At 37.6% G+C, this 19,677-nt stretch overlaps 1 protein-coding gene and 1 long non-coding RNA gene across 11 annotated transcripts in view; one reads left to right on the top strand and one right to left on the bottom strand.

Annotated features, from left to right (window-relative positions):
- The first annotated feature begins 3,960 nt into the window (after positions 1 to 3,960).
- Positions 3,961 to 8,144, top strand: LOC131663041 (PPP2R1A-PPP2R2A-interacting phosphatase regulator 1). Of its 10 annotated transcripts, XM_058933099.1 has the most exons (7): positions 4,213 to 4,597; positions 5,190 to 5,442; positions 5,530 to 5,818; positions 5,893 to 5,962; positions 6,223 to 6,668; positions 6,745 to 6,903; positions 7,051 to 8,143. In XM_058933099.1, the coding sequence occupies exons 3-7, from the start codon at positions 5,658 to 5,660 to the stop codon at positions 7,055 to 7,057; spliced, it is 843 nt and encodes a 280-aa protein (XP_058789082.1). In that variant the 5' UTR covers positions 4,213 to 4,597; positions 5,190 to 5,442; positions 5,530 to 5,657; the 3' UTR covers positions 7,058 to 8,143. The 10 variants fall into 10 exon arrangements, with proteins under 10 accessions (XP_058789087.1, XP_058789086.1, XP_058789088.1 ...); XM_058933104.1 differs by lacking the exons at positions 4,213 to 4,597; positions 5,190 to 5,442 and adding an exon at positions 3,961 to 3,984; XM_058933103.1 differs by lacking the exons at positions 4,213 to 4,597; positions 5,190 to 5,442 and adding an exon at positions 4,038 to 4,196.
- The window catches only part of LOC131663042 (uncharacterized), a 234,051-nt gene continuing 220,277 nt past the window's right edge, over positions 5,904 to 19,677 (bottom strand). The window contains exon 3 of the long non-coding RNA XR_009301822.1: positions 5,904 to 5,930. This is a non-coding gene — a long non-coding RNA (uncharacterized LOC131663042). The remainder of the gene's footprint in view (positions 5,931 to 19,677) is intronic.

Here is a 19,677-nt window from a genome sequence, read left to right as displayed (position 1 = left end):
TATTTATGTTAGAGATATATAATAAACACATAAAAGAAACGAAGGAGGGTCGCATTCCAATATAATATCCGCATTTAAACGTTAAATATTAACTATAGCATTCGCAAAAGTGTTCTTGTCGACAAAAATTTCACGATCATAAAATCTTGCAAACGTATTAGAGGCTTGTGTCCAACTTGCTGTCTTTCTGAGCGTGTTTATATCGACACCCTTCCTTTTCGTCGCCGAAGTCGACGCGTGTCGCGTGGAGTGAGCTGAAAAGATGTTGATATCCAAGCCACTTTTATGTAAGATATCTTTAACTCAGTGACCTAATGTTGCAGTTGTGACAGCTTTATATGGCTGATTACAAGTAAGAAAAAGGAGTTTTTTATCCTTACAGTTGTCGCTGCACAGATTTTTGTGTAAACACGGTAGTACGGCAAAACAAGAGTTGTTTTCAGAGCTCGATGAGCTACTCGAGTAGCTCCTGCTACGAGCTGAAAGAGACATGCGTGCATTACAATTTGAAATAACTATGCACTCATTAGAGGTTACCTTTGACTTAAGCCATTTGAAAATATATTGATTCAGTTCTAGGAAGGCCGCGCTACAAACTTAGAGTTTAGGGCGTTAATTGTCTCTTTTTCTGAGAATCGTGTCTTTTAGACCGATGAATTCGACACTTGTTTACTTTAAGGAGGAGTCGAATTGCACTGCCTCGCCGGTTAGAGCCCGTGACGTGTGCTCTCCTTGTGTGTATTGCGCTTATAGCGACATAAACGTCACGAGGCTTATCTAGAACGAATATTCGTTAACTTTTCTGGGTGGATTAGAGCGTACGAGAAATATTTGCACAATTTTGGTGCGCTCACAGGTTCGGTAAATACCTGACCGTATGCCGGTAATGGCAGAGCAAGCAGCGTGATATCAGGATTGTGTGTATGTTGTCTCGTTCCTGTTTTTTACTAAAAGTGAGAATACCATTAATAGCTGATGTACTTACAATGAGAACCTGATAATTTACGCCGATGTCTGTGTGGTGAGTGCGGTGATCGTCGAGACGATCTGTTCCTCCAAGATTCGCGAGATTTTTTGCCTTGTTTGAGCTCTTGTCTTCTTTTCCTCTTTTTTAACAGATGAATAAGTTCGTCTTTTAAGAGATCTTCATAGGAACTACACTCATTAGAAGGGGAATGAAGTCTGCGACCCAACTTGAAAGAAAAAACCGAGGACTGTTTTGATGACGAACCAAGCAGTTCGACACAAAGTGAAAGAATGAGAGCGCGAGCGCTTGCCGGATACTTACAAGGGCCGTGGGAGGGCGCTGGGGACGTCCTATCAAACGGTCTTTAGTTTGGAGCTTTAAAATATTGTGAATATCGGCCCGGATCGATCTAAAGTCGAGAGGACTACATAGTTGATCACGAGAAAGAGACGTATAATACAATTGTGATTTCAGAAACATTTCCACGAAGTATTTTAGCTACTATTACCGAAATATATGGCAATAATTCTACAAATATTCTCAGCAACTTACCTCAAATCTTTCCTCAAAATATTTCTTGCAATGTTTCTGCAAGGATTTTGAAATATTCCCTGAAACTTTCTTGAAATCTTTCCTGAAATATTTCTTGCAATGTTTGTGCAAGTTTCCTGCAAGGTTTCACCGACATATTTTGAAGCGTAACAAACAATATTTCAGTGAAAGGTTTCCGCAAGGTTCCAGAAATATTCCCTGGAACTTCCTTGAAATCTTTCCTGAAATATTTCTTGCAATATTTCTGCAAGTTTCCTGCAAGGTTTCATCAAAATATTTCAAAACTTAATAAATAACATTTCCGTGAAAGGTTCTGCAAGGTTTTTGAAGGATTTGTCGAAATAGTTCACTGAAATATTTTAAATAACTTTCCGAAACCTTCCTGAAATATTTTCAGAAGGTTTCTTTGAAATATTTCATGGAATTTTTCACTGAAATATTATATGCTGTGTTGGTTATATTCTCAAAATATTTTTTGAAGAATTAAGAAAAATGTAAACATGTCATAAATTGTCAAATCCTAATTAGTTTATTCTTATTTGAGCTCTGTAAGTCCATAGATTATATGGTAAATTTAGTAAATTATAATTCTTGTTTGAAACATTTTAAATTCTTTATTGTACCTATACAATGTCTAAAGCGTAATGCAAATTAAAATTTCTAGAGCAAATTGAACAGAATATAAAGAGTTGACTTTGTTACTGTTATCGACAGCAGTATGTTTTGATACTTTAGCATTTGGTTCAGACTTGTAATATCTAAATTAAAAAAGAATTAAAAACAATAAATATCAATCTATAAAATTTTAATAATTAAACATACTTTGACACTGTTTCACAATTACTTTCAACATTTTCAGTATTAGACTCTGTTTGGACCGAAATCAACTATTTCCATTCTGTTCAATTTGCTCTGGCAATTTCAATTCTGTATTATGCTCTAGATATAATTATCTTATATTTATTGACTCATTTATTGTCAGCTGTTCTAGCTATAATAAAGAAAATGTTTCAAACAAGAATTATAATTTACTAAATTTATCATATGATCTATATATGAATTTACAGAGCTCAAATAAGAATAAACTAATTAGGATTTAACACTTTATGATATGTTTACATTTTTCTTAATTCTTCAAAAAATATTATGAGAATATAAATTATATTTGTTACAATACTTCTTTCTTAGGACTTTTACTCTTACTAGTTACTACTAGGCTACATATCGAATTGTACTTGAAAATATATAATCAATACTTCCCGAGGCTAACATTAATTTAATATGTGGTGACCAAACAATATTTATATATTGTACAATGGAGAATTTTCTTATTTTCCCGCTTTTGAATAAAACTAATTTGAAACGCGAAATTCGGACACGGTATAATGATAGAACAGACACAAGTGTACAATAGACCTAGATGCGTTTAGAATAGGAGAAAAAGAAGTTTGGGATGGGTGACCGAATGCTTATCGCTGATCACTGCTAACATATCAATGACTCGGAGAAAGACCCACCGCTATCTAGTGTTAAAGTAAAGCATTATTGTTATATAGCTATTAAAAGTTCGGTTTTTATTAATTTTTTGCTATTTATATCGATGATTTCGAAAAAGTAAAGAAAGTGCAATTAAAGATCAGCCTGGGTACAGTTATTGGTGGTTTTGTATCATAAAATATTCATAATTAACGAAAATATATTGCTCACAATATCTCGTAAAGCTAGTATTAATTTTTATTTTGTAATTAATTTTATTTAATAATTAAATAGATACAATTTGAGTCATTATCACATTGTACTTGTACTACAGTTTAATAAGATCCTACACATGAAGTCGTTAATAAATTGATATTTTAACGCAAATTTAATGCAGCTTAGTTTTCCCGCTTTCCTGTCGTGATTTGCGCATGCTCTCTGACCATTACTGTTGCATAGTTAATGAAAGAACGGTTTTCATTAATTATTTTCTATTTATATTAATGATTTCCAAAAAGTAAAGAAGTTGTAGTTTAGATGAGTCGGGGTAGAGTTTTTTGGTATACGTAGATCGTAAAAATATTGCTTAATTAGGATATTATCGCCCTTGCAACAACTCACAAAACGCATTAGTTTTTATTATTTTTCTTAATAACTAGAAGGATACAGTTTAAGTTATTTACATATTTGGCAGGTACAGTTAGAGATGTTTTGACTGGTATTTTTTTTAATTTTTAATATAATTCGCCAGCTGGGGTAAGATGGGTATCTTTCGCTTTGCAAGTGAACGTAACCGTCGGAAACCGCACTAACCGCAGTCGTGCGCGACCAAGCATACTTTATTGCACACTTAATTCGGAGTGTAGAGGGCAGAATAGGGGCCCTAGCTAACTCGTACTCTTGAAACCTTTTTTCGATCTATCATTCCATTTCACATTGCAACTGCCCACGACGAACCAAACGAAATAGCCAAAAGTGTTAACGACAACGTAATGTTATTTTTTTGTTCAACGAAGTTTTTTTAGTATAAAATCGTATTTGTTTGTAATTAAAATTATCAACTAAGACGTTTTCTATGGGCTTCAGTCTTCTTTGCCTTCTATATTAAATGACTATATATTTTGTCTTGAGACATCGATATATCAGAATCCAAATTTTACTGTTACGCATGCGCAAAATGCGCATAATTAAAAAGTTTTAGGTAGCTCGATATTAGTTAATATATATTAATAAAAATAATTCAACATTATTGGTGTTCTTTAATTGGCCATAATAAAACAAAGTGAGGTCAATTTAAAAAAAATACTCGATTTAAAATTATCGATAAATAAAGAAAATAGAGATCATTATTGTTAATCCTTTTATGGATAAAATGTAACTAGGCAAATCAATTAGATTTTATATTTTAATTGGGAAAACTGAAATTTGTTAAACACCATTTTCATATTTAATTTTCCATCAATTAAGTAGGTTAGAACGAGGCCGGTAGTGTTATTAGATATTCTACAAATAATCGAATCGATAAACGGACGTTCAATTACAGAGCTATATATCTACATATACCTCCCTTTTGCTATTTTACGAAATATTACAAATTCAATGGTGACTTATAATTTATATGCTTTTGTTATTTATAAACTCAAAATTACAACCCTACTTCTACTTCGTACAGAGTTCTAATTTTCTTTTCACACCAATAATTGGTATAATGTCATCATTGATCTTTATTAATTGTTTTCGGAGATGGTCTGATTGATTAAATTTTAGATTATAAATAAAAATTACGTTCTGACTACCGGTTATCGATATACTTGGTTGCTTAAAAATTTATTTATAACTAAAAATATGCTTGTACATTTAAGCATTTATTTGATAATTAACGTTTTTGCCTCATGACAAACTAATTATATCAAATTAACTATATTCGGTAAAATATTTTTTATTCTCATATTTGATTAATTTTCATACTTGAATACTGAAATTTACATAATGTTAGCAGTTGTTACAAGGTGAGTTTAAATATACTTGTTGTCGCTTAACTGTTAGTAATGTAAAATAGTATGTAATTATTATTTTAATCTGATTTTCAATATCTGATCTGACATCTCATGCAAAATTATGTCAATTAACATTTTATGAGAAAAAAAGTTTATTGATTATTCATTTTCCAAACTTACTTGGTAAATCATCATAGCGATAACTTATAGATACAAAAGTTTAGCCATAATAGATGTAGCTTATTTATTATTTATTTTGATTTGAGACAAACTTATAATTCTTATACTATATTTGAAATAAACGAACTATTGAATGACACAACTTACATAAAATTACATTTGAAAATAAAAATAATTTATGCTACTCTGATATTCAATAATTTAATTAATTATATATGTGAACAATGTATACATATATAAGAAATATGTAAATAAACTAGAATTCTTTATGTGAGTTTTGATTGTAAATATGATTGTTTTAATAATTTGATCATTTTATTTAACATTTGAAAGGTATATTTATATCATTTATTACAGATTCATATGTATCAGGTGAACTATTCAGAGCAATGAATAAGTAATGATTTATCGGTGACAGAATATTATGAGAATTATTTTATAAAACTTGTGGATTATAGATTAAGATTTTTCTAAAAATAATAAAAATGTTTCTGAACAATATCCAGCATCCAAGACAAAAAAGTATCAATATCAATTGTTCTATGCAGACTAATCTTAAGAGATCCAGTAGTGCTCCAGTAATTAATGAAATCAGTACAATTACATCAATAGATTCTCCCTCTATAACTATTTCTCCAATGTTGAGGTGAACCAAAATTATTCCATTTGTCAACTAGTCTTTGAATAATATTGAATAATGTAGATTTGCTTCTATTTTAGAGATACAGTCTCAACATTCAATATATTTTCTAGCATACCTAGAATCAGAAGATTTAGTACCAGTATGAGTGTTAGTATTATAATGTCTTATTTATGTAAACATAGTTTTTAATAATAGCATCCATAATATATACATATGTGTACACTAATGTATATATCACAATTATATTCACCACTAAAATATTTTAGCAACTTAAATTATTACATTTTATTTATACCTTTTAATGATAGCAATAGTATAATTGAAAATCTGAAATTGCAGATAAATCAACAAATTTTAAGGTAGTCGTATAACATTTCTTAAGATGTAGGGCTTGTTTTAATTTGCAGAATAACTCAATAGGAACAGTACCTAAATTTACGTTACGTGTTAATCAACTTAGACAGGAAGAGTGCATAGATGCAGTAGCTGGACGAGAAGCAGCACATGAGAAAGAAATTCATAGTACAATGCAAATTTCTCAATCATGGGAAGATTTAACATTTGAAACAGAAGGTCTTTCATTTAAAGATTCTTCGGCAGAATCGTCATCATCAATTTTGTCTAATTCATCAAAAGTACTGTCACAACTAAAAACAGAAAAAAAAATGATTTCCAAGAAGACATCCGATTTCTTCAGCTTGAATAGATCAGGAAAAATTCCATCTCAGGCCTCACTTTCACCGAGTCAGAAAAATATGAATGAACAACATTGTTATTCTCCAAATTTTCATGTGGTTACATGGAAAAATAGTTCCTTATCACCTAGCCCTACTAGAAAAGCTTTTGCTACAAGGTACAGCTGTTTTATTAATTGATATTATAGGCATTAGTTTATTTAATTGATTATTTAAGGATTGATTTTTTTTTAGACGGAGCTTAAGCCCAATAGCTATTCGACCAAGTTGTCTTGGTGCTAATATGAGTGCAGTTAAAAGAAAATTCGAGCTTGATGGAAACAAAGGATCAGATCGTCTTTTTCATCCTCCACTTAAGCGAGTTTCGAACCTCATAATTCCCAATATTCCTCGGTGAGTGACCTGAGATTTCGTCTACATTTTAGTAGTAGGTACTTCATTGTATTTTTACATGTTATGTTTTCCATTTACTTTAAGAAAATTTGAAGAATTCATTACAGTTAACATACAGGTAACATTGAAATTATTATTTTTAGGTAGTTATTGAAGAGCTTTTGGATAATAATTATTCATTTGTATGGGTATTACAAACAAATTTTTGAAAATTCTCAGAGAAAAAGCTAATTTGATATTGTTTGCTGCTTTGATAACAGATCAATGTTCAAGTAATCTAAAATATTTGAAGACAGTAATTATACTCACCCATAAGCAAAATTGTTAGTATGAAAATTGAAAACATTACAATGTCTTTGTGTTTCACTTTGAATAAATGTTACAATTAGGTACAAGGATTCCAATTTTCTTTGTATTAATTATTAGTATGCAATAATTAGGTTTTAAAAATTGAATATAATTTTTTTATTTTAATATATCACTTAAAATATCACGGTGATTAGATCTTCTTTGTATTACAAACTAAGGAAAATGACCTTCATTATTATTAAAAACTAAATATTGAATAAAAATTAATAAAGTTTTGATATGCTTTGACAGGGAGTTTGGATCTTGTAATTTTGTCACCATTGGTGCTCTTTTAATATTGATTTGTGTTCAATCTAATTATTGCAGTTTTCACAAAACATTCATTCACTCTTTTTCAAATAGACACATTTCAAATATAACTAAGAAACATTTGATGTGGTTGATATTTATTTAAGAAGGCTGTGTAGACTTTCAGTCTGTAAAAAACTTGAATCAAACCAAATTAGAATTTTGAAGACATTAATACTCATTTAGAAAAGTTCCGTTATATATGTAATATTTAAAAGTTGACTAACACCGATTCCAATAACTAACTAACTAAAGATAAATTTATAGTTATCAAGTGAAATGTATCTCATTTATACAATAACTAAAATAAAAGTACCTACGTAATATGATAAATCCGAATTTAGAATTGATCAAAGGAAAATGTTTCGAAATTGGAAAATCTGAATTATAGAGTTTTCAGCAGTCAAAATTACAAATTTTTTAATCCATTCCGATAATTGTTTCGATGTAAATTTTTTTTAGAAAACGCGTTTCAAATATAAAATATTAATGTTCGTTATCCATTATTAATATATGTTAGTGTTCCGATGTAACAATGTTTCTATGTACGCGCGTTGTAATTTACATGAAGGCGACTTTTCTCTTGTAGTTTCGTTGACGCTCTTTTCAGCGAAGCAAGTGTCGATGAGGTCGTTTTTTTGGAGGGAACAAGGCAGTACTACCGTAATCGCCGTCGAGAGCAGCCGCACGCGTGCAACTATCTGCAGCGAAAGTTCAACTTAAATACAAAGACATAAATCAACGTATTGCGCAATTAACTAATAAACAGCTAGTCGTATTCCTGCGGTTAATAGCGTTTCTTAACTATAACCGACAAATATCGTATGCCAGCGATTCAAACGTAACTTCGTAGTCAACCGCGTTGACCGGTATATCTGCCACTGATAGTCAACGGCATTAAAATAACAAAGTCGTTGGCGTATCCACCTGTAAAGTAAGTGAATGTGCGTGTATTTGCGATCGATCAAAAAAGTACACTGAAATCGTCAGTTCGTTGTTTCTTTTTCTCTTAACTTTCGTTGTGCCTATTCATGCATTATTTTGTGTGTCGTCGTTGCGGTTAACCTTTGTTCATCTTCAATTGACATACTCCTTTTAATTTTCTAAAAAAAATGGGTTTTTTATGCCTTGAAGGCTTTTTCCCATTAGTGCGCGTTACTAAATTTTTTAACCTCTTCTCAACCTTCCTAACATCCTAACAATCAAACAAAAAGAAAATTGCTTGCATACCAAAGGCGGTATGTAAGATATCTCAAGTCTAAACAGTTAATACTACATGCTTTCCTGCAATGATAAATATTTCTAGAGTAATAGCTACTATAATATTCTTCATTTCTTTTACATAAATTAATTTTGAATGAGGATTGGTAAAAACCAAATACATAAAACCGTCAACAGGACCACAAAAATCAGCATGTACTATATACGAGGGTGGTCCGATAAGTACTTAACCTACAAAAGAAAAACGAAAATTTTGGAAAAGTGGCGTTTTATTTTTCACCATAGTCTCCTTTTAGTTCGATACACTTGGCCCAGCGATGCTCCAACTTCTTTAACCGTGGCAGCAATTACCTCCTCATTCGACTCAAATTTCTGCCCGGCGAGTGACTTTTTCAAGTTTGGAAACAAAAAGAAGTCGCACAGGGCTAAATCTGGAGAATACGGTGGATGGGGCAGCAGTTCGTAGCCTAATTCGACCAATTTGGCCATGGCGACGGCGGAGGTGTGAGCCGGTGCGTTGTCATGGTGGAAGAGCACTTTTTTCTTCGCCAAATGGGGCCGTTTTTTCTGCAATTCGACGTCGAATCGGCCCAATAATTCGGCATAGTACAGCCCTGTGACCGTTTTGCCCCTCTCCAGGTAGTTAATGTAGATCAGACCTTGTGAATCCCAAAAACGGAGGCCATCACCTTTCCGGCCGATGGGGCAGTCTTCGCCTTTTTCGGAGCACTTTCGCCGGGTAAAGTCCACTGTTTCGACTGTTCCTTGGTCTCTGCTGTATACCAGTGGATCCATGTTTCGTCGACTGTCACGAAACGACGCAGAAACTCCTTCGGATTGCGCTTAAACAGCGTCAGATATTGCTCTGAAGTTGTCTCACGGTTGTGCTTGTTGTCCGGAGTGAGCAAACGCGGCACCCATCGCGCCGACAGCTTTCTCATGCCCCAAAATTTCATGCAGGACATGACGGTCTTTTGAGATGTCTACAATCTTAGCTATCTCGCGCACCTTCAATCGTCGATCTGCCAATACGAGATCGTAAATTTTTGTCACGTTATCCTCCGTGGTAGCCGATTTCCCTTCAAAAAACATGAATCGAATCACCGACCGATACTGCTCTTTTTCCATTTTTCAAAAATCAACGGACACAGTTGCTTTCACACGCTCTCAAAAATAAATTACAACTCTGATCCGGCTGAAATCTTGACAGTAACCATCGAGAAGGTTGTACTACGTGATAGAATATTTATTTTGCGAGAGTGGCGCCATCGGCCGGTGAGGCTAAGTACTTATCGGACCATCCTCGTAATTAGAGTACTCAGGTCACTTACAAATGGGTAATTCTAGGCTATTTCGATTGACTTGTAACCCTTAGATTACGGATTTTTTTTTAATTTGGCACAATTGTTGTACACATAAAACTGAGATTTTTTCCAAATTTTGGAGACGATACATTAATTATATCAAAAGTTATTAACAATTAAAGAAAAATGATAAAAAATTTTCAAACAGCTATATTTTAAAAACTAATAAAGATATCGAAGTCGGATTTTTTTCAAAATACTTATAATGCCTTAAAATTTCGAAATAATTACAACAATAAACAATAAAAATTTTTTTTCGAAAGTTATTAACTTTTTGTTTAAACAATTGCTAATATCTCAAAAAGTATATTTTTTTTTTGAAAAATTCTTGCTCCTACGTATTCCTGAGGATTTTTGCTATCGAAATCAATCATAAAATTCAAGGGCCCGACATATCGGAAAGCGTAGCCCTAATCAAAAGAAGACGCCTCGGCGTAAGGCTGCGGTAGCGCTCCAGCGGACTCACGGTCGAAAGGTACTTTAGCTTTAATCTAAAAAACTAATAAAGATACCGAATCGGAGTTTTCCCAAATTACTTATAATACCTTGAACTTTCGAAATAATTACAACAATAAACAATAAAAATTTTTTTTCGAAAGTTATTAACTTTTTGTTTAAACAATTGCTAATATCTCAAAAAGTATATTTTTTTTTTGAAAAATTCTTGCTCCTACGTATTCCTGAGGATTTTTGCTATCGAAATCAATCATAAAATTCAAGGGCCCGACATATCGGAAAGCGTAGCCCTAATCAAAAGAAGATGCCTCAGTGTACGTCGCAACGACAGCAGGACGTCTTCGTGGTCTTACGCTGAGGCGTCTTCTTTTGATTAGGGCTACGCTTTCCGATATGTCGGGCCCTTGAATTTTATGATTGATTTCGATAGCAAAAATCCTCAGGAATACGTAGGAGCAAGAATTTTTCAAAAAAAAAATATACTTTTTGAGATATTAGCAATTGTTTAAACAAAAAGTTAATAACTTTCGAAAAAAAATTTTTATTGTTTATTGTTGTAATTATTTCGAAAGTTCAAGGTATTATAAGTAATTTGGGAAAACTCTGATTCGGTATCTTTATTAGTTTTTTAGATTAAAGCTAAAGTACCTTTCGACCGTGAGTCCGCTGGAGCGCTACCGCAGCCTTACGCTGAGGCGTCTTCTTTTGATTAGGGCTACGCTTTCCGATATGTCGGGCCCTTGAATTTTATGATTGATTTCGATAGCAAAAATCCTCAGGAATACGTAGGAGCAAGAATTTTTCAAAAAAAAAAAATACTTTTTGAGATATTAGCAATTGTTTAAACAAAAAGTTAATAACTTTCGAAAAAAAATTTTTATTGTTTATTGTTGTAATTATTTCGAAATTTTAAGGCATTATAAGTATTTTGAAAAAAATCCGACTTCGATATCTTTATTAGTTTTTAAAATATAGCTGTTTGAAAATTTTTTATCATTTTTCTTTAATTGTTAATAACTTTTGATATAATTAATGTATCGTCTCCAAAATTTGGGAAAAATCTCAGTTTTATGTGTACAACAATTGTGCCAAATTAAAAAAAAATCCGTAACCTAAGGGTTACAAGTCAATCGAAATAGCCTAGAATTACCCAAATATGCACTTGCTTTAATTGGATTACTTACATTTTCTAAAGATAATGTTAGGTGACGGATATTTTCTTTTTATATATGCCTAAATATATATATATATATATATATATATATATATATATATAAAATTCCGCGGGCGGCAAAAGGCCTCATTTATCATACCCTACCCTAGAAAAAATCGCCGCCACGATATATATATATATATATATATATATATATATGGGTGATTCCAATACTTTTTTAACTTTAGCTGAAGTTGGGGGTCAGCCGATCGTGGCGGCGATTTTTTCTAGGGTAGGGTATGATAAATGAGGCCTTTTGCCGCCCGCGGAATTTTTTTTAAGGCCTTATATATGTTGTAACGGTAGTTGATTTCTATGTAAATATATCGCCGTCCGTTAACAAAATTTCTATCACCGCTATTTACCTCTTTTGGCCAGCCCTGTGCCGGACGCGCAGCCTGAAAATGAGCGCGAAAGCACGGAACAACAAGAAAGAGCGGTGGCTGTAGGTTCTTAGAAAACGTTGCGCAGGAGAAGGGAACGTAGAGAAAATTCAGGGCTATCGAGTGAATTCGCCGATTTTCTTAGTATATTCTCAGCTAATTTATTCACGAGCTATTTACACGTGGGCGCACATTCCATACTGGCCGAGAGATTCGCAGCATACAGCCTGCTTATACGCACGCGTGAGAGAGAGACACAATACAATTTCGAGTGGCGCGCGGTCGGCACAGTTTATGTGTGTTCGCTTATCGGAATTCACGTACGTAATATTATTATATCGGAGGGGACTTACGCGGACGAACGCTGCTGCAGACAGCTTCGCCTTATAATTCCGGCCTGATTATGCGAAGGCCGTCGCCCAGTGTTGTCGAGGCCGGGAGGCCTGCGAGTTGATTCCCGTGTGTTGTGGGCGACGAGTCAGGTCTCCTCGCTCGGATGGTGGCTTGCGATTCCGCCGTCCTCGTGCGATAGTCGTGGCAGGATGTCAATCTCAATCACTGTGCTTCCCCTTTATAATTGTCCAACCTCACTCAGCGGTGTCACTACTCCACCCGATTTCTCACACGAACAAAAGGAAACGACCGATCTTCGAACACGTGCTACCCGCTTGCCGGTCTCACGTGTACTCCTCGAGCCCGCGTGTCGCAGCTATCTCTCTCTCTTTTTCGCTGCGCGGGTCTTTTGCGCATGGCGCGCTACTTCAAAAATCGCCCATCTACCTCTTAACGAGCCTACTCGTTGTAATGTATATATATTTTTTCAAAGGGTCGAAAAAGGCCTTTTTTGGCCTATTTTTGAAAAATCATAGCTCCGCGAGTTTTTAATTTTTTTTGACGTGCGACGTCTCGTTGGATTCGTCTACTCTTGTTCTTTAAAAAAAAAAGTCCAATACCAAATATACATATATACACTTTGTTCCCATGAGGTATCAAAGTGGATATGAGGCCGATTTCATGGTCATCTTTGAAGCCATATAACTTTGTCAATTTTCAATATTTTTGAACTAGGCTATGAACTGCTACCCCATCTACCGTATTCTTCAGATTTGGCCCCATGCGACTTCTTTTTGTTTCAAAACTTGAAAAAGTCGCTCGCCGGGCAGAAATTTGACTCTGTTGAAAAATAAAACGCCACTTTTACAAATTTTTCTTTTGTAGGCTAAGTACTTATCGGACCACTCTCGTATATTACCGAAACTATAATTAAAAGAAGTGAGTACTCACCTAATTTTTGTAATAGACTCTTCTTGACGGAATTATATACATCTCTCTTTCTCTTTCTCTCTCTCTCTCTCTTTCCCTCCCCCCTCCCTCCTTCTCTCGAATTAGCACCTATCACATAACTTGCATGATTTGACAAATTCTTCAATATCTTTGTCTAATGAGGGCTAACAAATACAAGATATAGCTAAATTTTTCATTTTAAGTGTACCCAAATGTGTATAATGTAACATATTTAACAAATCTAATCGCAACTTCATAGGTAGAACTACTCTATGTATAATATCTTGTTCAAGCGTTAGTTTCAATTGTCTCTTCCTATAGGGCTATATACATTCATCATCTTTACTATCCTCTGGCCAACCTTCCAAAATATATTCCTTGAGTTGACTTAAGAGAACTAAATCTTTTTCAATCTCTGATCTGAGTAAATTACAATTTAATGTTTTAATATTTTCACTTAAAAATGCTTCTTTATCAATTTGTGAATAGTTTCTTTCTGATCTAGTCAACGCTCTAGATATGAATGCCACTGGCTTTGTAATTCCGTTAGCAAATACGTACATGAGACAATAAGTACAGTTTCTAGCCTAATTGTTGAAGCTTCACAAGTAATCTTAACTCATTAACACTTGAACGGACACTTTTCGTCATCAAAGTTCATAGATTCACTATACAATGAATTAGATCGAAAAAAAATTTTTGAACCACTGTACCCTATTTTGAAAGTGACTCTTTCAAATGATAATGATTAAATTACTATGAGTATGAAGTTTGGATCGTTCACGCTGAACGAAAATTTTGAAATTTCAAGTTTCAATTTTTAATACGATATATTGCTTCTCAGCAATACTTGATATGAACAATGATTTCACGTCTTTAATTTAATTACAACCCCTATAAGCTATACCCTTAGAGCCACTGGCTTAATAAATGATATTGTTTTACATTAACACTTGTTATTACTAATAGATAAGAGGTAGCACAATGATTTCCCGTTTTAGTATAATTGTAATAAGAGCGCGAAAAAAATTTTTCCGGTCGGCGTTCTCGCGAACTACCCTTAAAGCCAATCAAACGACCGCTAAATGCTGAATTTCATCATTTTTTCCGTATAACTTCTAATTATCACTGAATTAAATGGTGAGCGATGATTTTCTAGACAGCTATTGCTACAAGAAACGTGCAGAAGAAGTTGCGCTCGTCGACACCCATGCAAACCTCTCCTACACCCCATTAAATAACCGCTTAACATTGAATCTCATCGTTTTTTTGTTACTTCTAACCACCAAGAAATACCGAGGTCAGCGTTGGTTTATTACGTAAATATTGTTCCAAGGAAAGGGCTCAGAAAATATTTGGTCGACGCCCTCGCGAAATACCCCTAAAGTCAATCAAACGTTCGCTAAACACTGAATTTCATTATTTTTATGTTTTAATTTTTAATTACCACGAAAAAAATGCCGAGTAATCTTGGCAAACTACCCCTAAACGTATAGTGCGCTTTACGATTCGGAAGCGATGTTGACTATTGTAGGGTCGCGCGTACGCCGAGAGTTCGCGGACCACATTGAGCCGTGTGATGTGGCGTTGTTCGGTTTCGCTGGAGCAAGAGCGAAAATCGTGGCGAGACTTCGCCTTAGAGTTGAAATTGATGGAGTAGTGCGCGAAGTAGTAACGCGAGTCGTAGATGCGCCGATGATGTGATAGTTGGGATGGATATCATCGAAGGATTCGGTATCGGCACGGAGCATGCGGAAGGGCATTGGCACATAAGGAATGGCTCTTGGCACTCGTTTGCGGAGCTGAAACGCGAGAAAGTGGAATTTCCGAGCGATTCGGGATTCACGCGTGCTCGCGTCAGGGCCGAGGTCGCTGGACTTTCCGAACTGCGACCTTCGCAGCGCGAATTGATAGAGCAATTGGTGCGGCGGGTAGTGCCCGAGAAATTGCCGGCATGCACGCATTTGATTCGGCATGAAATAGATGTGCAGGGTGTGCGACCAGTGAAAACCCCTTTGAGGCGATATTCGCCGCAAATGATGGATTTCATGCGCCGCGAAACAAAAAGATGGTTGGAATCCGAATTGATTTGCAGGTCGACTAGCGATTGAAGAAGTGCGCCTGTGATTGTGAAGAAGCAGGACGGCACAAATCGAATGTGTATTGATCTGAGACCGGTAAATAAGGTGACAAAAGCAGATGCATATCCGATGCCGCATATTGACGCGATTTTTGATCCACAGCGTGGAGCGCGGTTTATCTCGAAGATCGACTTGAAAAATGTATATTTACAGGTACCGTTGAGCGAGGAAAGTAAGAAGTATACGGCATTCGCGGTTCCAGGGATGGGCCTGTTTGAACACAATTATATGATCTTCGGGTTGATCAACGCGCCAGCAACATTCATCCGTCTGATGGATGCGCTTTTTGGTTTGGAATTCGAGCCGTTCGTATTTAAATATCTCGATGACATTATAGTCGTGACGGAGACTTTTAGCGACTATCTGGTGTGGTTTGAGCGGGCATTGGAAAAATTGGTTAATGTTGGACTCGAAGTAAATATAGGAAAATGCGAATTCGGATGCTCGGAGGTGATATTTTTGGGATACCGTCTGAATATCCAGGGACTACGACCTGACGCAAACCGGATCCAGCCGGTGGTAGAGTTTCCTCGGCCCATGAATGGGGTGGTATGCGCGATTTATTGAGTACGAGAGCAAAATGGAGGTGCCGCTAACGAAGCTCACACACAAACTCGAGCGCTGAAATTGGGAACCGGAGCAGGCCGAAACATTTGAGAAACTCAAGAAGGCGCTAACGGAAGCACCGGTGCTGGCGAGACCCGATTTTGTGAAGACGTTTTATATCCATTGTGACGCGTCGTTATATGCGCTAGGAGCGTGTTTGATGCAGAAGGACGCGGACGGTTTCGAGCACCCGATCTGTTACGCGAGCAGGATGCTTAATACGCACGAGCGAAATTACTCGGTATCAGAACTGGAATGTCTGGCAGTGATAATGGGCATTAAAAAGTTCCGCCCGTACGTTAAGGGGATTCATTTCGTTGTGGTTACAGATCACACAGCGCTCACGTGGCTGCGGAATAAGAAAGAGCCCGCAGGCCTACTGGCGAGATGGATTCTTGAGCTTCAGTAATATGATTTTGAGATTATATATAGGAAAGGTCGCCTGCATCGTACGCCGAACGCGTTATCGCGCGCGTATGAAGACGGCGAGGAGGTAGCGTCATTCGCAACCATTACGGACCCTGACGTTTTACAGCGTATTAAAGATGTATTTGCGAGACTGGATAAATTTCGAAATTGGCGAGTGAAGAACGGAATGCTGTATAAATTCTCGTCTGATAGATTACTCGATCCGGTCACAAACTACGAACAATGTTGGCGCTTAGTGGTACCATTAGAACATAGGGCTCGGGTGATGCGAGACGCGCACTGCGAGCCATCAGCAGGATATTTCGGTAGGGACAAAACGTATGATAGGGTTGCGAGGGAATACTCGTGGCATGGGATGTATTACTATATCACGGAGTTTGTACGATCGTATGAAGAATGCCAGAAGTACAAGATCGAACAGAAGCTACCGATGGGATTAATGAGCAAACGTGTAGTCGAACGACCATGGCTAGTGGTAGCGGTGGATGTAATCGAGCTGCCAAGAAGTAAGGTTTAAATACTTAGTCGTATTTCAAGATTTATTTACGAAATACGTAGACTTTAAGGCTCTCGTATCCGCTACAGGAAAAGCTCTTACGCAAGCTTTTGAGGAACTTATTTTATTTAAATGGGAGATCCCGAGTTACTTACGGACAATGGAAAGAATTTCTGTGGAAACGAATTCCGAGCGACGTTAGACGAGTAGAAAATCGAACAGGTACTCTGTCCGCCATACCACCAGCAGGCGAATTTCGCTGAACGAGTGATCAAGACGCTATAGCTGATTGTGGCGATTTTCGTAGATCAGAACCACAGAAATTAGGACAAATATTTGCATGAATTTAGACAAGCAATGAACACGACGATTCAGGCGAGTACGAAAGTCTCGCCGGCATTTCTAAACTTCGAGCGTGAGTCGCAGCAAGCGAAGAGTCTGCGACGCAAAGTAGAAGCGCGAGCGCCGATCATCCGCTCGTCAATTAAAGATTGGAACGAGCGAATGGCGAGGCTTGATTTAGTTATCAAGCATATTGAGGAAGCGCAGATCCGGCAAAAGATGCACTATGATAAGAAACGGCGTGAGGCGGAATTTTCGGTCGGGGACTTGATTTTGAAGAAGGATAGAAACGCTAAGTTGGATCCGAGGTTCATTAGTTCGTATAAGGTCTTGAGGGTAGTCTCGCCAGGAGTTTACATTTTAACCACGGATAATAAGAAGCAAGTGCCAATGGCTCACATATCCGAACTTAAGAGGTTCCTCCGCGGAATGTGAGTGCAGGCAGCCGGAGGTAAATGTTACTGTATGGTGTGATTGTTGCATACGTGTGTTTTAGTAGCCGAAGACAGGACCACTGATGACGCGACCATCATGGTGACACGAGGTAGCAGTCACGCGATTAACGAATCATTTGCTAATTATATATATAGTTTTTATTACAGACGACATAGCGATGCATACGCTAAAGGTTGTGGCGTAAGTCTCCAGCGTGTACGCGGAGACAGCTGTGACGGAAGCTCCAGGAGAGACAGCTTAGCCAGAGATCGTGTCGGTTGATGATAGGGAAGCCGTGAACGAAAACATGTCGAGGCGGGGTGAGGACGAAATCACCGAACTCCTGCCCGACGTAGGGATCGAGGTAGAGGTTGTCACGGAGGCGCGGATTGCGGTGAGGCCGACGAAACAGGACAACGTTGGCTGTCCGCCGGGTCAAAGTGCCGCTGTTGCTGTTGCCGCCGCGACCGCTAATGCAAGGGCGAGAGACGCGGAGCGTGAGCATGATCCCCGTGTAAATATGGTAAAGCCGTCGGTGAGACGTGAATTTAATAATGAGGTGGCAATGGCGGAACCGCAGGGTCAGTTCCTACCAGTGGATGTGCGACCATTCACCACGGAGGCGAGTTCGCCGAGTGTATGGGAGGGTCGAGAGGCAATTTCGCCACTGGTAGTTGCAGAGATTCGGCGCGGAGTTTTGACTCGGGAACAGCGAGATGAGTTGCGCGGACGATTTGGGTCGGTGGTGAACGAGCTCATAACGCCAGGGGACCTGCTACCGCAGTGTCCTCTACGGTTTGGGGTGCCGGAGGACCCGTGCACATCGAGCGCCCGGGTTCGAGATCTCGGATGCCGCCAAGCACAGCTGCTCGCGCTGGCTCGAGTGGGGCGCCGCTACCGGAATACTTGAGAGAGCTCGGACAAGAGAAGGCGGAAGCACGCTACGGCACCTCCAAGAAGCGACGCCGTAATAAGAAGACGCCGGATTTCGGGGGTTATGAACCCGGGTTCTTGGTTGTCGCGTCGGCAGCTCCCGGCACTTCTATGGAGCAGGATGTGACATGGGAGTTGCCGGTGCAGCGGCAGGAGGTTCAAAGTTTGTATCCGATATTGGAAGTGTCGGGCGAGCAGAGCGCGTCAGGTTCGGTTTCCGATTGCCAGAATGAGGATGTCAGGACGGCCGCGGAGGGTGCTGTGGCAGTAGGTCCGCAGGTGATGGAGCAGGCACGGGCCCTGGTATCTTCGGATCCAGCGGCCGAGCGACCGGCCAAACCATATAATGTAGGCAAAGGTAAAGACTGATATCGCGTGTTCCCTGATGGAACACGCGTGCCTGCTGCGAGAGCGGGAGTAAGGGTGCACCGTCGCCGCGAAATACGCGAGGCGAGGGAAGCTGCGGCAGCAGCGTCGAGATTGCAGCTGCGGCCTCAAAACGCTTATCTCCGCGCAATTAAGCCGGCGCATCAGTGGCGTCAGGTGGAAAGCGACGTACGAAGACACGATCCTGTCGCAGCAATCCTGGCCGAGTTGACAAGACTCACACAAAATGGAAAAAACAGAGTTTCGAGCGGTGATAAAACATTTTCATTTGAAAGGCTTTACACCAAAAAAAATCACATTTGAGTTGAACTCCGTTCATGACAAGTATGCCCCTGCATTTAAGACTGTTTATAACTGGGTAAATGAATTTAAAAAACGAACCCGCGTGGTTACCTCTGAGGCTCTTTTGGCACGTATACGTCGTAAT

Source organism: Phymastichus coffea, unplaced genomic scaffold (assembly GCF_024137745.1).
Source record: "Phymastichus coffea isolate CEN01 unplaced genomic scaffold, Cenicafe_Pcof_1.1 PCOF00030, whole genome shotgun sequence".
Classification (NCBI taxonomy): Eukaryota; Metazoa; Arthropoda; class Insecta; order Hymenoptera; family Eulophidae; genus Phymastichus; species Phymastichus coffea.
Note: the sequence above shows the minus strand (reverse complement) of the source record. Positions and strands in the feature narration are given on the sequence as shown.